Source organism: Notolepis coatsorum (assembly GCF_963971535.1).
Source record: "Notolepis coatsorum genome assembly, chromosome: 6".
NCBI classification, from domain to species: Eukaryota; Metazoa; Chordata; class Actinopteri; order Aulopiformes; family Paralepididae; genus Notolepis; species Notolepis coatsorum.
The window spans coordinates 74,048,741-74,067,232 of record NC_140170.1 but is presented as its reverse complement, the minus strand read 5'-3'; the positions used below and the strand labels follow the sequence as shown (position 1 = coordinate 74,067,232).

Below are 18,492 nucleotides of genomic sequence, written 5' to 3'. Positions count from 1 at the left end.
ACCCCTCCTGCTGACTTGTTATACACAGTTTGTATTAACAACACATTGAGTGCCAGCCACGAGAAATCTTGTGATTTCATGCCATGCGTTGAGTGCCAGGGACGAGAAATCTCGTTATTTAATCGTTATTGCTTTTATTAGCGATATCCATAAATGTTTCATTAATCTAGCCTCACGTTATCATTGGGACTGTCTATGAGCTCGAACAGGGAAAATGCCGCCCCCTATTGTCTCCCGGATGGTAATGCACCCATTGGATTGGACTCAATGGAACTGCATTGGGGAAAAAAAACCCGGAATCCACATTTTACTTCTCAGGCATGTAACCGGAGACGATTGGATTCATTGTGGACACTCAGAGCAGCGATCGATATTTGGAATGGCGATCAGGAATTGGAATAATCTTTTTGCAGAACATCTGATGTGAGGTAAGGAATCTATGTTACTAGTCTTGGGGTAATCAGATGTATTTTTCACATATATCTCAACTAGGGATGCTCGATATTGGCTTTTTTACCGATACCGATATTCCGATATTGTCCAACTCTTAATTTCCGATACCGATATCAACCGATACCGATATATGCAGGGTTTCCCCGTCCAAAAAACTGAATAATTTCAGGTAACTAATAATTTCACTGGATATATATATAACAAATATTGTTATTGTTTTTTTTTGTTTTTAAACCGATACCGATATTTTCCGATAATCACATTTTACTACCGATATCGGCCGATAATATCGGTCGGCCGATAATATCGGACATCCCTAATCTCAACGTGTCCCCTATGTGTGTGTGTGTGTGTGTGTGCAGCGTTAGCGCCAGGCAGGGCATAGATAATCGATTTTTCAGCCCGCTTCTCTAGCGTGCATAAGTACACATATACTATCGATAATCTAGCGTTTATTTGAAAACGATTAATAAATCAGCTGGAAAATGACAACGTGTTGTGTGTATTCCAGTAAAGAGCTATTATCGCGGAATCTTTTTTTTCTTCTAGTAATTTCCAAAAACGTCAGTTTTTCAAAACGGTATAAAACGGAAATGTACTGATGAAAAAACAATCCGTTTCATACATGTTGACTGCAAGCAAGTCATTGATAAGCGACGGGCGTATTAGACACATAGCCATAATATAGAATATGTTATGGTTTGTAACCGACCTCAAACGCAACGGCACAGACAGGAAGTTCAGAGTTAGCCAAATGCTAGGGCGTATTTATTTACAGAGTCAAAAGATGGATAAGGCACAGTAATCAAACAAACGGGGAGACTGCCTCCGGCAGAATCATCAGCCGCTCTGCAGAATCCTCCTGGCGACAGTGGTGGGAATTTGGCATATGATGTTGTAGCGGCTCTGCAGATACTCCCAACTCCTCCTCGAGGTGGGAAACGGAGAAAGAGAGAGGTATCAGTGTTTTCCCCAACACACAATTAGCAGAGTCAGTGCAAACAAAAGATGTCTTCAGTGCTTCTTCTATAACACACAATCCGGCTGAATCCAGTGCAAACAAAATTATATCTTCAGTGCTTCTTCAATAACACACAATCAGAATTATCCAGAGCAAACAAAATTATCTCTTCAGTGTTTCTTCAATAACACACAATCAGAACTATCCAGAGCAAACAAAATGATATCTTCTGTGTTTCTTCAATAACACACAATCCAAATGATCCAGAGGGGTTTTGTTCCACTCACCCAAGTGCAACGCGTAACGGGTAACAAGGCGCAGCTCCAAACAGTTCTCCACAGAAAGGTCCTGGAGAGAATATAGACCAGGAAACAGCAACGGGAAAAAAGCAGGCAAAGCAGTTGTATTCCAGAACAGTAGTACTCAAAACGACCCGGCATCGAATGACAGAAGGTCAGAGTATATGAAGCCTCTGGGGCGCTGATTAGAACACACATCAGGTGCGTGATGGTAATTGATACTTGACTTAGAAGTGTGCGTTCGGCAACGGACCAATCATCACAGAATCCTCACAGTACCTTAAAGGAACGGAGCGTGTGGCGGGGAACGGACCAATCATCACAGTACCTTAAGAAGCCTGTGGTGGGGAAAGAACCAATCCTCACAGAATATAGAAATAGCTCCGCGAAAATCATGAAATATCGGAAAATCAGTCCAAAAAGGCTGGCATTCAAGCGATAAATCGTGCGCCCCCTGCTGGCACTCAAAGTGTGAATGAATTAATTAATGAAAACTTTATTTAACAGATTGCAGAATGGGTACAATACAGTATGGCTCAATACACACAATTGTTAAGGGGATGCAGACCAGAGAAAGACGTTTGTCTTGTTTACATCAGGGTCCCCCATTTTCAATTCATAGTGACATTTATGACATACACAACATACATGACATTTATGGCATAGGGACATACATGACATACAGGTATTTAGTACTGTTACATTTGTGACATATACGATATTCAAATATACAGTACTGTTACCCATAGATCCTGACAGAGTATATACATATGATGGGGAGGGGACTGTACATTAGGAGGGGGTGGGTGGGTGGGAGAGAAATATACATACGGTGGGGAGAGAATATATACATACGGTGGGGAGGAGACTGTACATTTGGAGGGGGTGGGTGGGTGGGAGAGAAATATACATACGGCGGGGAGAGAATATATACATGCGGTGGGGAGGGGGTTTGGGTGGGGGGGGGGTTTGGACATTTACGGTGGCCAGTTTCGAATTGCAGCCTCCCGTAGGTGCTCTTTAAGAGCGGTTTTGAATGTGGGTAGGGATTCACATTCCTTTACAGCTTTGGGTAGGGCGTTCCACATTGATGTGGCATAATTGCGAAACGTGTTTAGTCCCTTGTTTGAGCCGAATCTGGGTTTAACATGATTTGTTGAGCTTCCTCTGGTGTTGTGGTTGTGGTATTCACTGACCTTTGGGAAGTACCTTAGTCGTATAGTGTATCTTGTAGATCAGGCCCATTGCAAGTTGCTGTACTCTGGCGTCTACTCTAAGCCATCCTAGGTTGTCAAAGTGGGCAGGGGTGAGGTGGGTTCTAGGGGTAAGGTCAAGTAGAAGTCTGACCAGTTTGTTTTGTGATGTTTGTAATCTTGTTTTTAGCGCCTTTGAGGTGCTTTGGTACCATGAGGTGCAAGCATAGTCGTAGTACCCTTGAATGAGTGCTCCTGCCAGAGTCTTCAGGGTATTCTTGTTTACCAGAGAGGAGATCCGGTACAAGAATCTAGTTTGTTGGTTGACTTTTTTTATTACCTTTGTTACAAAGGGTCAGATTAAACCGAATATATATATTTATTTATGGATATATATTGAATAGTATTTGTATGTCGTTTGATATCCCTTGTATATTCTTTGTACATATGCACGGAATATCCCTTTAGCCTACAGCCCATAATAGTTCATTCTCTCATTGGACAAGAACCTGGCGCCAGCAGACAGGCCCCTTGAGTCAAGTTCAATAGTGCCGACGAACATGTCCCAACTAGCCCAGCTCCGCGCAGGAATACGGCTACCGAAAGCAGAGCGGCACTATTTGTCCACTGTGTATATAAATATGGCGCAAGAAATGTAGAATTCCTCTTAGTCCTTGTCCCGTTCAGTCTCGTTCAGTTCCAGTTATCCAAGTGACGTCTCTCCCCATTACGCAACGTGGGCAGAGTAGGGCTCGTATTGCCCCAAGATAGAGTCTCGTGTTATCCTAGTACGTTTGTTTAACGTATCGTTCGCTCCTTACTAGTAAAAGCCTTCATTACGAGTCAAAGACCACGTGAAGTGGGTAATTGTGTGTCTACATAGAGCACTTATTGCCGCGTGCTGATAGGATAGTAACGTCAAGTTCAATTGTGAACCACCGCGCACCACGGAGGATACCTACACCGGTGATTGCAGAGCCACTTTCCGGCAAGGATTATTATTCTTCATTGCTTGGATCAAGCTGCTGGAGCAGAGAACCGTCTACCCCACTGCTGTGAGATCTACACGTGCCCGTGAGGACATCACTCGAGCCCGTCTCTGTCGGAGCAGAGACTCCACGGCTTCATCTGCGGCGCGCACCCTAGGATTACAGCTGCTGCTTTCCCCGCTGACACAGGGGTGATATCGCCTCCATGGACCCTTGACTTTCATAGAGCATTGCCTCCCCCTGCTGGCTTACAACCGGTAGTACACCCCTTCCCAGAGTACAATACAAGTGCATTCAAATGATAAATGTAATAATACCTTTTGATGTAATAAATATTCTAAACAAGTATTTGTGTGGAAACCGTGTTATTGTGGAGAAGTTCTCATCATATACCTGTGTACGGTATTGGCCAGTAATGTACATAAGACGGTAGTAGTTTAATGATACTAATACTTGATTAATACAGTCAGGGAATTGTACCCCTCAGTTACAATTGGTCCTTCGAGCCGGAGATAATAATTAGCGTAATATTAATATAATATTAATATTGACATGGCCGATGACGAACACTCCACAAACGGTTCTCCTAAGCTAGATCGCCCGCAGCGCAGACGGCAGCCACCTCCCTATCTAGAGGCATACTCTGTCAGTCCAATACCTAGCTTTAAAGGGAAATTAGATACGGATAAAATAACTAAAGCGGATAGTAAAATTATGTCCGACCCTACCAACCAGGCTACCCCGCCAACAGAGGCCCTAGTGGGTTCTAATGTAACTGACCAAGCTCACGGTGGGGACCAGGAGGGAACTGACACGACTTTATCCCCCGACAACGCCGACGAGGTAGTCCCCGGAGCGCTCCAGGATAAAGAAAGCCCTCCCAGGATGGAACCCGACCCACCACAAGAAGAGACGCGCACCCATCTCCTCGGTGCGCAACAGGAGAACGGATCTCCAACAAGCACTGCCGGGAGCCGATCGCCCCGAACGGCGTCTTCCCCCAGCGCGGCGGACAAGATGCTGGCGCAAGCACTCATCGCCACCCTGGCAGCCTCCACCGAACGCGATCGACTTCAAGCGCAACAGACGCGCGAGCGCGAACATTTTCGAGCGAGAGCGCTTCCAGGCGCAACAAAGGAGTGAAGACGACCGCATAAGACTGGAGACCAGACGCCTCCAGACAGAAGAGAACATTGAGAGAAGCCGCGCCGATGCACAGCACGCCGCCGCCAATGCACAGCACGCCGCCGCCAATGCACAGCGCAACGTCGCACATGCCCAGCGCGACGCCGCCAACGCACAGCGCGACGCTGCCCAGGCCAGCGCCAATGCGCAGCGCGACGTCGCCAATGCCCAGCGCGAAGCAGCGCGCGACGCCGCCCATGCCCAGCGCGAGGCAGAGCGCGACCGGCTGCAGGCGGAGCTGATGGACAAACTGGTTGCCATGGCGACACCCCCTCACTCCACACGGAGCTCTCAGAGATCGTCAAGACATGGGTCTAGGACACATTCCCCTACCCGACGAAGCGACCCGGGACCCCGCCAACAGGAGGATCCCGTCCACGTCTCCGAACCCCCTCCCCAGCCGGTCCATACGAGACCCAGCAACCGGGAAGAACCGAACCACGCCGAGAGACTGAACAGAAGACTCCAGGTCCTAGCAGAGGGAGAGGAGGAGGAAGAGGAGGAATGTCAAGCCGACCAGCAGCAACGTACTCTGGCCCAGGAGGCCCAGTACAGCCCCGACCAGCAGCAACGTACTCTGGACCAGGAGGTCCAGTACAGCCCAGAAGTCAGCCCAGAGGCCCTGCGCTACAAACCCCCGACTCAACTCACGGGTGAGTTTGACGCACCGCCAGCCCCGAGGGACAGCACCTGGGTACCCGACCTTCGGTACCCACCAAGTACCAGCCCAAGACGACACGCACGGGGAGACTCGCCTAGGAGGCCTCTTCCCCAACGCTCATCCATGACATCGTACCTTGGCGCACCGACGTTTCCAGACTTCACCCATGAGAACCGAGCACAGTACACGGAGCTACGGATGTGCTTAGAGACAATGATGGTTGATGTAGCTGATGAACGCCACAAGTATGCTACCCTATTGAAGCACCTCAAGGTGCCCAGAGCGCACAATATAGCGCTGGCCTATGCCAACTCTACTACCCCATACACAGCGGCTTTAGCAGCACTCGACCAACGGTATGGACGCGTATGGGACTACGTGATACAGGAGATAAGAGACATTGACCGTCTCCCCCCAGCCAGAGACAACAGAGCGCTAGATGACCTGTCTATCAAGGTACAGTCCCTGGTAGGGATGCTGGGGTCCCAAAAGGAAAAGGGTATCTACGAACTGTACGCTAACTCTAACGTAGAGAGGATATTAGAGAAGCTCCCCCCCGCCCGACAAGCGCGCTTCAGGCGGCAGAGAGACTACCGCGACCCCAACGGTCCAGAGGCATCCCTCCTAGACCTATCTGAGTTCCTCGCCAGGGAGGTCAGTAGCCTACGACTCGACACGTTAGTATGGAGTGGACCAAGCCCAAGACTCGGACCTCGGGGACAAACGGATAACCGCCGGTTGGTGACCGTTATGCACCAAGCCGAATCAGTACCACACAAGAACCACAACACCCCCTCGACGAAAGAGGACCAGTGGAAGATTGAGTGCCAGTACTGTGAGGGAGAACATCGGCTGTATCAGTGCGAAGATTTCAAGAAGCTGACCACGGATGATGTGAGTCAGTGGGTCAAGGACCACCGCCGCTGCTTCCGCTGCGCGCGCAGCCACCTAGCAGCTGAGTGCCGCTTGAAAAAGAAGTGCAGCAGGTGCGGTGGCACCCACTTGGAGGTCCTGCATGACATCAACAGGCGTCAGCCAGGACAACAGAGTGGGCCCGTCGCGGTAATGTACCATGCCGAGGCGGTGGCACCAGCACCAAAGTTCCACCAGACCGCTCCCTGGTGTCCCGACTGCTACAGCAGACACTGGGAGCCACGGTGCGACTCGCACCATATAGATTCTACGTCACCACCCACAGGAGTGCTCCACATTGACCAGCATAGCGGGACCCCCCGTGTGCTCCTCAAAGTGGTCAGGGTGCTCCTGAGCTACGAGGACAAGGTCCTGGACACTTACGCCGTCCTGGACGATGGGTCTGAAAAGACTCTCCTCCTCGCTTCCGCAGCAGCCCAGTTGGGCCTGCGAGGTGTCAAAGATACGATGACCATACGCACCATCAGAAGGGACCAGAAGACCATAAAGGGTGAAAAGGTCTCCTTCGAGATAGCAGCGGTGGACCAGCCCGAGAAGCAGTATAGTATAAGCAACGTCTTCACTAGCCACGACATAGGCCTGTCTCAGTACACCTACCCCATCCCACAGCTGATGGCTAAGTATGTGCACCTACGTCAACTACCTATACCGCTTATCGACGGCGCCACACCGACCCTGCTCATCGGCTCCGACCACGCGGACCTCATTCTCCCAATTGAGGCGGCCCACGTCGGACCTAAAGGATGCCCAGTCGCGGTTCAGACCCGACTGGGATGGACGCTCCAGGGCCCCCTCTACGGACTTGACAGTCAACCCACGTCTACACGCTGCCTACACACAGAGGCGAGCGACACCGGCCTCTCCCCCGTACAGCAGAGGCTATTGACATTAAGCGAGAGGCCCGTGAGAGAACCGTGGGTACCAGAGGGAGTTCGGAACTCCACCCCCCTCAGCTGCGCTCCAGACGTAGCTGACCTCGAACCCAGCACCCCAAGCGACTCCTTGACGGGAGTCCTTGTCCCGTTCAGTCTCGTTCAGTTCCAGTTATCCAAGTGACGTCTCTCCCCACTACGCAACGTGGGCAGAGTAGGGCTCGTATTGCCCCAAGATAGAGTCTCGTGTTATCCTAGTACGTTTGTTTAACGTATCGTTCGCTCCTTACTAGTAAAAGCCTTCATTACGAGTCAAAGACCACGTGAAGTGGGTAATTGTGTGTCTACATAGAGCACTTATTGCCGCATGCTGATAGGATAGTAACGTCAAGTTCAATTGTGAACCACCGCGCACCACGGAGGATACCTACACCGGTGATTGCAGAGCCACTTTCCGGCAAGGATTATTATTCTTCATTGCTTGGATCAAGCTGCTGGAGCAGAGAACCGTCTACCCCACTGCTGTGAGATCTACACGTGCCCGTGAGGACATCACTCGAGCCCGTCTCTGTCGGAGCAGAGACTCCACGGCTTCATCTGCGGCGCGCACCCTAGGATTACAGCTGCTGCTTTCCCCGCTGACACAGGGGTGATATCGCCTCCGTGGACCCTTGACTTTCATAGAGCATTGCCTCCCCCTGCTGGCTTACAACCGGTAGTACACCCCTTCCCAGAGTACAATAGAGAATTCCTAATATTCAGTATTGACTTGCCTACGCACATTCTTTGTCTTACAAGTGCATTCAAATGATAAATGTAATAATACCTTTTGATGTAATAAATATTCTAAACGAGTATTTGTGTGGAAACCGTGTTATTGTGGAGAAGTTCTCATCATATACCTGTGTACGGTATTGGCCAGTAATGTACATAAGACGGTAGTAGTTTAATGATACTAATACTTGATTAATACAGTCAGGGAATTGTACCCCTCAGTTACAACCTTGGATGCCATTTTGTCACAGGAAAGATTTACCTCTAGGATGGAACCTAGGTATGTAATTTCATCTTTCCTTGTGACAATATTGTCACCCACTGTAACTGAGAAGCCGTCGGTCTTGCTGAGTTTGTTATTTGATCCGAAGAGAATGGACTCTGTTTTACCCAGGTGTAATGATAGTTTGTTATCAGCGAGCCAGGTGCAGATTCTGCCGAGTTTCAACCTGTAACTTGTTCTTGTCAGAGACCAGCAGGGCTGAGTCGTCCACGAACAAGAACAAGTTGCAGTCACAAGCTGACAACATGTCATTTGCATAAATATAAATGTGAAATGCAAAAGACATTTGGATGTACTGGCCATTTGTATAGCCCAAAATCACAACGAGTTGCCTAGACGGGCTTCACAGATCAACAAGTTTAAGTTTAAGTTTATTTGGATCCCCATTAGCTGTTACAAATGGCAACAGCTACTCTTCCTGGGGTCCACAGAAAACAATAAATACAAACAAACATAATAAAAAATAAAACCAACAACAAACATACGAAACACTATACATAACATAATCAAACAACCCCCCCCCCCCACAACCATCCAACCCAACTCATTACATTAGCATTATATCAAAATATTACAAAATGTAAAATAATAAAATGTTATATGTCAAGCATTGTGCCTGTACCCAAAAGTAACCTCTTTACTTGCTTTTTAAAGCTTTCTTTGCTTGTTGCTTGAGTAATTGCATATGGCAACCTATTCCACTGTGAGATAGCCCTATACATTACATAGCAGTTATTTTCATTGCACTTGATCTCGGTAGAGGAATTGAAACATGGCCCCTGGTAACATGTCTTGTCCTGTGCTCATGTCTGTCTTGGGAAAAGGTTATTTGAGTACAGGCAGCTTGGTTGTTTGGACACAGTTATATTTCTGAATAGACTACTTTCTGTAGAGGACAGAAAGTAGTCTGTCCTCTACTTTCAACCACACAAGATCCCCATTTGGTCTACACCTGTTCTCATAGAACACCCGTAACACAAGTAACATCACAATAGATCCACAATAAAAACGAACTAAACCATAAAATACACAATTTTACAACACCGCCAGACTTTCCCCAATGAAGATAAGGAACAGCTCCCTGTAACCGAGCAACAGGAAGAAAAAAGAGGAAGAAACCTCAGATAGGCAGTTCAAAGGGGATCCCCCATCAGGGTTGTATGTATCGCCATGGTACCACTTTTGTACATAAATAATACCATGTTGCAGTGTTGTAGTACTCAAGTCTGAGGTCTGGACTGATTTTCAGGACTTGTCGACTTGGACTTGAGCACTGATGACTCAGACTTGGACTTGGACTCGAGCATTGACTGCATTTGGACTCGGGAGGTGCAGACGAGGACTCGGACTTGTTAATATAAACTCCCTTTGAAATGGTGACCACTGTGTCATTTATGTTTAATGTAGACCTTTTTTTATTTGTGGAGTGGACTCAACCTTGCTGACTTGGACTCGGACTCGGACTAGGGTAATGGGGACTCGACTCGGACTCGACTCGGGCTCTTCTTTGGTGACTCGGACTTGGACTCACACTTTGCTTTCACAATTTTCCAAGATTCTTGAAAAAGTGTTTGCTCATAAATTAGATAGTTGTATTGAAAAGAATAACCTGCTGAGTGAGAGTCAGTATGGATTCAGGGCAAATCGATCAACAGCCTTAGCCTTAATGAATATATATGAAGAAATAACCACAGCAGTAGATGAGAGGAATTACACAATAGGGGTGTTTATTGACTTAAAAAAAACATTTGATACGATAGATCATCACATTTTAATTTCTAAATTACAAACATATGGTGTGAGAGGGGTGGCGATGAACTGGTTAAGTAGCTATCTTGAAAATAGACAACAATATGTACAACTCTCTGGTTACACATCTGCATGTATGAATATTGAATGTGGTGTCCCTCAAGGTTCGGTCCTGGGGCCCAAACTTTTTATTTTATATATTAATGATATATGTGAAGTGTCAAACATATTGAAATTTGTTTTATTTGCTGACGATACACATTTCTTCAGTTCAGGAAAATACCTTAAAAAATTAGCAGATAACATTGTAAATGAAATGTGTAAACTTAAGATATGGTTTGATAACAATAAGCTATCCCTAAATTAGGAAAAAACGAAATGTATGATATTTACTAATCGAAAGAAGGACAATGTGGCATTATGTATTGACGGAGTTAATATTGAAAGAGTATCTGAGTTAAAAAAAATTGGTGTTATGTTGGATGAGAAATTGACATGGAAGCCACATATAATGTACATAAAAAATAAGGTAGCCAAGAGTGTTTTTGTTTTGAACAAGGCAAAGAATGTGCTTGATTATAATTCTATGCGAATATTATATTGTTCACTCATCCTACCATATTTGAGTTACTGTGTGGAAGTGTGGGGTAACACGTATGAAAGCAACATAAAGCCATTATTTATATTACAGAAGAGAGCAGTAAGAATAGTTCACAATGTAGATTCAAGAGAACATACCAACAAATTATTTATTAAATCCAGAGTCCAGACTATTGAAACTTAAAGAGTTAGCTGAAATACAGACTTTATTAGTTTTGTTTAGAGCAAAATGCAGAGTATTACCAGCAAATATACAGAGGTTGTTCGTTCCCTGTCCAGATGACAGCAGAAGGAAATTAAATTTTAAACACCAATTTGCACGAACAACCTTAAAACAAAGGTGCACCTCAGTTATAGGTATCAAACTATGGAACTCCTTGCAGAACGATGAAAAGAGTTCCAATAATATATTTCACTTCAAAAGGTTGTGCAAAGAAAAGATACATAGACAGTATAGCACAGTTTAGTATAATATTGCAGTTTAGCGTGTCAGGATGACGTAGCATAGAGTTGTAGTGTAGGCCAGTATGAGTATAGTAATATAGTATATAGCAGCGTAACATAGAATAATAATATATTAAAATATTGTATAATACTGTACTATTTTGGTGTAGAATAATTAGTATGATTTAGTTATATTATAATAAAATAGAAATTAGATAGTATATAGAAGTATAATACATTATATAAGTGTGTGTGTGGGGGTGTGTGTGTGTAAATGAATGAACCTAAATATGTAGTTTGACTGATAGATAGACAAAATGGGTTTATTTATGTTGATTTAATTTGGTTGTGTTGATGTTACATTTTTTTTGTGCAAAATGGGTATATTCTGTTTGGTTTTACACAATATGTCTATCGGTGTGTTGTGTGTGTGTAGGGGCAGGTATATATAAGATTTTTTCTTCTTCCTGTTCCTTTCGGCCATGGTATTGTTGGTGAATTATATGAATATGTACTGTTGGACTGTGGTAATTCCATGTACGAATAAATAAATGATGATGATGATGATGATGACATCACAATAGATCCACAATAAAAACGAACTAAACCATAAAATACACAATTTTACAACACCGCCAGACTTTCCCCAATGAAGATAAGGAACAGCTCCCTGTAACCGAGCAACAGGAAGAAACCTCAGATAGGCAGTTCAAAGGGGATCCCCCATCAGGGTTGTATGTATCGCCATGGTACCACTTTTGTACATAAATAATACCATGTTGCAGTGTTGTAGTACTCAAGTCTGAGGTCTGGACTGATTTTCAGGACTTGTCGACTTGGACTTGAGCACTGATGACTCAGACTTGGACTTGGACTCAAGCATTGACTGCATTTGGACTCGGGAGGTGCAGACGAGGACTCGGACTTGTTAATATAAACTCCCTTTGAAATGGTGACCACTGTGTCATTTATGTTTAATGTAGACCTTTTTTTATTTGTGGAGTGGACTCAACCTTGCTGACTTGGACTCGGACTCGGACTAGGGTAATGAGGACTCGACTCGGGCTCTTCTTTGGTGACTCGGACTTGGACTCTGACTCGAACACTGGGGACTCGAGACTCGACTCTGGCTCGAGATTTAGTGACTCGACTACAACACTGCCATGTTGTAACCCAAGTTGAACCATGATGCAGATGGTAATATCATGGTGTTTCCATCCTTTTGTGGTCACTACCATCATCAGAGTGACCAGAAAATTATTGATTTAGGGAAACACTATTATGTTCTCAAGAGAAGATATTAATAAATTTACTTCACCTAATGAGTAATTAGACCCCCCCCCCCCTCTCTCTCTCCTTCAGCCTGGCCAACTTCACCAGAGTCTTGATGTATGTACCAACGCTCCTCCTCCACTTCAGCCACTGCAGATCAGTGCACAGGTGGGTTATAAACATACTGTGGATCCGCGTAGAGAATAAAGCAGATCAATGCGCTCAATTTAAAGCGGCACTTTAAAGTAATAATCTTAAACATTTTCATATAAATAAATGTCTATTTTGCTGCTCTCTATCACTAACTGATATAACACAATAGGGATGCCACCTATACCCAGTTCATGAATGCTTTTACATTTGCTGTTCTTGGCTGCTCTAAACACTGGTGTCTGGTAGGACATTCCCAGGGGAAATCATCCGGCACGCAGGAAGTAGGGGGTGGTGTCCGGGGCGACGGGGCGTGGTGCAGAGTTCAGTAAGGTGACAGCTGAGGAGAAGAAGAGAGATTAAATACCCTCACTGGGCCTGAAAACCCGGTAGTGTAGGTACAGTAGTGGGAGTGGTCGAGGTTAGGGTTAGGGATAGGTTCATAGGTTCAACAACGTTTAAGGTTAAAATGATGACAACTTGTTGCGTTGCAAACTGGGTTTGCAGGCCAAGTGAGTTAATTTAGTCTCTCGTGAGTTAAGAAGGGGGCGTGGTTTATGTATAGGGCGTGGCTTAAACATGGAGGCTGGTCATTGACACCTCCCATAAGTCACTCAATCACTTGTATTACGCTGCACCCTGGAGGAGGGAAGAGTAATCCCAAACGATATCTATTTCAATGGACAAACTAATTCAAATGTGCTGCATTTTATTTTGTGAGATTTGCTGCGGACACACACACACACGCACGCACGCACGCACGGAGTTGGAGTAATATATTATTAGCAGGTGGAGTTGGAGCAGGAGGAATACATTATTAGCAGGTGGAGTTGGAGTAGGAGGAATACATTATTAGCAGGTGGAGTTGGAGCAGGAGGAATACATTATTAGCAGGTGAGGTTGGAGTAGGAGGAATACATTATTAGCAGGTGAGGTTGGAGTAATATATTATTAGCAGGTGGAGTTGGAGTTGGAGTAATATATTATTAGCAGGTGGAGTTGGAGCAGGAGGAATACATTATTAGCAGGTGAGGTTGGAGTAGGAGGAATACATTATTAGCAGGTGGAGTTGGAGCAGGAGGAATACATTATTAGCAGGTGAGGTTGGAGCAGGAGGAATACATTATTAGCAGGTGAGGTTGGAGTAATATATTATTAGCAGGTGGAGTTGGAGCAGGAGGAATACATTATTAGCAGGTGGAGTTGGAGTAGGAGGAATACATTATTAGCAGGTGGAGTTGGAGCAGGAGGAATACATTATTAGCAGGTGGAGTTGGAGCAGGAGGAATACATTATTAGCAGGTGGAGTTGGAGCAGGAGGAATACATTATTAGCAGGTTGGAGTTGGAGTAATATATTATTAGCAGGTGGAGTTGGAGTAGGAGGAATACATTATTAGAAGGTGGAGTAGGAGGAATACATTATTAGAAGGTTGGAGTAGGAGGAATACATTATTAGCAGGTTGGAGTTGGAGTAATATATTATTAGCAGGTGGAGTTGGAGGAATACATTATTAGAAGGTGGAGTTGGAGGAATACATTATTAGAAGGTGGAGTTGGAGGAATACATTATTAGAAGGTGGAGTTGGAGGAATACATTATTAGAAGGTGGAGTTGGAGGAATACATTATTAGAAGGTGGAGTAGGAGGAATACATTATTAGAAGGTGGAGTAGGAGGAATACATTATTAGCAGGTGGAGTAGGAGGAATACATTATTAGCAGGTGGAGTTGGAGGAATACATTATTAGAAGGTGGAGTAGGAGGAATACATTATTAGAAGGTGGAGTTGGAGGAATACATTATTAGAAGGTGGAGTAGGAGGAATACATTATTAGAAGGTGGAGTAGGAGGAATACATTATTAGAAGGTGGAGTAGGAGGAATACATTATTAGAAGGTGGAGTAGGAGGAATACATTATTAGCAGGTTGGAGTTGGAGCAGGAGGAATACATTATTAGCAGGTGGAGTTGGAGGAATACATTATTAGCAGGTGGAGTAGGAGGAATACATTATTAGAAGGTGGAGTAGGAGGAATACATTATTAGAAGGTGGAGTAGGAGGAATACATTATTAGAAGGTGGAGTAGGAGGAATACATTATTAGCAGGTTGGAGTTGGAGCAGGAGGAATACATTATTAGCAGGTTGGAGTTGGAGCAGGAGGAATACATTATTAGCAGGTGGAGTTAGGGCTGGCTTCAATTATGACCAATCAAATCAGTTCCACTCATTCCCTTTATATGCACCTGGCTACATAAGAACAACTTCAACCAAGGCCAAAGAGATCCAGTGGCAATATGTGCATGTAGATAATAAAATTATGAATGAATGGATTATTTATTTTCACGTCATACACTTGTGGTCCATAGCCTAATGGGATTCGTCATTTTCATTAATTTCATTAATTTACAAGCTATCCATGATCTCCATAGATTGATTAAACATGAAGTAAAATTAATAGGAGGCAGCGTTCAGATAATTATTTTACAGGATGGCCTATCTCACAAACCATGTCTCCTGTCAGTTCTCCACATGTGAAAGAGAATGTATGCTTAGTTATATATAGCCTATATAAATCTTTTCCAGCCAGCAGAGTAGCCTACAATAGTCCACAGTCAGCCCCGCAGACCCCAGAGGAAGACACAGGTGTGTAGACTAATTGAGCTGGCTTGTGAGCTTGTGTTAACTGATATGGAATGCGGGTCACTGTGATGTTTTCCATGTGTAATAATGCGTATCGATTGCTTCTGATCCACGCAGAAATTCAATGAACACAAGTGTAAAGCATACATAGCTTGTTGTGATTGGACTGATTAGAAGGTTCCATTCAGTTGACAGATTTACTTCAAAGTGGGATGAAACGCACAGTCTAACATCAATAATAATGGCTTGTTGGAAACTAGACCGATGTTCCTGTGCGCCAGCGCCAACTACTGTCACGAAAATAGCTCAGATCACCAGCGTCTGCACTTACACATGGTCTAAGCAGGCTGAAGACACAGGCGTGATTATATGCTAAAATTAAGCCAAATATTGTAGTAGTGGATCTGTATCGACACACCCCCAGTTCCATCATATCCCCAGGCAAGCGACTTCTCTTGCCACGGAATTGCCAAACATGTTTAAGCGGAAAGAATTTGTGTTGCGCCCGACCAAATTGGCAATACACCTGCACCAGCGCTTGTGCAAAAATAGAGTCCTAAGGGACTTTCTAACACGCCTATTTCATTTGGTACAAAGTTGGAGTCATTTGAACTTGCAGCTTTATATAATGTTCTTCTGGAAGCTTTTATCAATCTTAAAATAGTCCTCGGTGCTAGTAAAACTAAATGTATGCTGTTCTCCAGACCCACAAAATATTGATTATGATGAAGTACATATATCTACTGTAAGTGGTTCTAACATTGAGAGAGTCACTGAGTATAAATATCTTGGCTTGTAGCTCGATGAATTTTCATTTTAAGTTCCATGTGGATATTCTTGCTTCCAAGCTGCAACAGAAAATTTGCTTCCTGTACAGAAATAGATCCAGCTTTCTCGTTATTAGTAAAAAGAGGCTTGTTGAAGCTGTTTTCTTTATGGATTCTTTATCAATTATGGACTATGGTGATGTGATTAATAGGCATGCTGTGGCTTCAACTCCCCCCTTACATCACAACACTGTTGGAATGGAATCTTGGAACCTATTCTACACGTTCAAATGACTGGTTGGTTCTTAGGGTTCCTTGAGTTTCCTCGGAACTACAGTAGGAAAAACTGCTTTTTCCTTTGAAGCTTCCAACACCTGGAATTCCCTCCAACTGACTCTGAAGCTGAGGGTTCTTCCTTCTTTTGCTGCACTTAAAAGTATGATCTCTGACCACTGTGTGTCGACTTGTAACTGTCTTTTTTTATTGTTTGATTTTTTTTTGTTTATTCTTACTTATTGTGCCTATATGTTCTTGTTTCGTAAACTTGTCGTCGCTGTAAATGAGGGAAACCTCAGTGTCTCACAAGTTAAAATAAAGGTTTGTTTCTTCAGAGAAATTATTTGAAACCTCCAGAATAGAATCTAGACCATAGGACCATAGACCTCCACAATATAATCTAGACCACAGGACCATAGACCTCCACAATATAATCTAGACCACAGGACCATAGACCTCCACAATATAATCTAGACCACAGGACCATAGACCTCCACAATATAATCTAGACCATATGACCATAGACCTCCACAATATAATCTAGACCACAGGACCATAGACCGCCACAATATAATCTAGACTATATGACCATAGACCTCCACAATATAATCTAGACCACAGGACCATAGACCTCCACAATATAATCTAGACCACAGGACCATAGACCTCCACAATATAATCTAGACCACAGGACCATAGACCTCCATAATATAATCTAGACCACAGGACCATAGACCTCCACAATATAATCTAGACCAGGGGTGGCCAACCAGTCAGAGACTAAGAGCCACAAAAATTACTGTGGTACCACAAAGAGCCACACCATATACCAACGTTTCTCAACCTTTTTTTTCAGTCACGGCACCCTTCATGTGTTTATAGGTCTCACCCTCTGGCCTCTGAAGTTGCTAATGTCTTTTTTATTTGGGCCTCACAGGGTTAAAAGTACCCTGTGAGACCCACGGTTGCAAAATTACAAAATCACTTTTAGCCATTTAAAAAAATAATGTTTATTTAAAAAAATTTAAGCACATGTACAGTATAGTCAATTGGTCCTGTTGTTCAGCCTCACAATGCTATTTGATAGTAAATGTGTTGATATGTCCCACCCTCTGGCCTCTGAAGTTGCTAATGTCTTTTTAATTTGGGCCTCACAGGGTTAACCTCTTAAGCCCGAGATATACAGTAAAAGTGTATATTTTCAGCATTACGTTTGTTTACCAATGATTTTAACTGTTATTAGTGAAATATAAGATTATAGAAATCTCAGGGCATTGATTCGGAAACCGGCGCATATTGACAGGAGGAAGTGGCACAGCCAAAAGTGAGTGTAGTCTTTTGAAGGAAGAGATTCAGGGCTTTCGAATTTCGAAAAACTACCCTACCCAGCTCCTGTCAATCATCTGACTTCTGGATTAACTTTTTTATTTCTCTTATTTTTTGGGATTATCTCCCACAAACCTGAACGTTATTGCCAGAAAACAGAATGCAGTTAGTTTCTCTACCTTTCTGTCAACGTCTTGCAAGAAACGGTGTTGCAATACAATGAAAAATGGTGGAGAAATTTACATTATAAAAAAGATGGCAGAATTCAGTACTGTATCTACAAAACCTTCTGTTTAATCATCTTCCCTTTATTCATTTGCTTAGATTTTTCAGGTCTGGTCAATTTTAGCATGGTGTTATTCACAGTCAAAGATAATATTTTTTTTTAAATAGAATTGATATTCTCCTTTGGTTCATTACAATTTACTCAAGCCTAGTAACAGACACACTATTTCTGACACTGATCCATATATGTCCCTAGATTCAGATACCAAGAACATGTAAATGGACCATTTAAAAAAAAATTTTAATGTTTATTCTACGTCCTTATGTAATGAGTGACATAAAAAAAAAGTTAAAAAAAGAAAAGTTAAAAGAAATATCAATATTTTGACGGGCAAAGAGCCGCATGCGGCTCGCGAGCCGCGGGTTGGCCACCCCTGA

The 18,492-nt window shown here is 43.9% G+C and overlaps 1 protein-coding gene across 3 annotated transcripts in view; it reads left to right on the top strand.

Annotated features, from left to right (window-relative positions):
* LOC311230941 (serine/threonine-protein kinase WNK2-like) overlaps window positions 1-18,492 on the top strand; it is a 76,444-nt gene that overhangs the window by 29,296 nt on the left and 28,656 nt on the right. For all 3 annotated transcript variants that reach the window (XM_084317395.1, XM_084317394.1, XM_084317393.1), the window contains one exon: window positions 12,759-12,836. In XM_084317395.1, coding sequence (XP_084173521.1) covers window positions 12,759-12,836 — 78 coding nt within the window. The remainder of the gene's footprint in view (window positions 1-12,758; window positions 12,837-18,492) is intronic.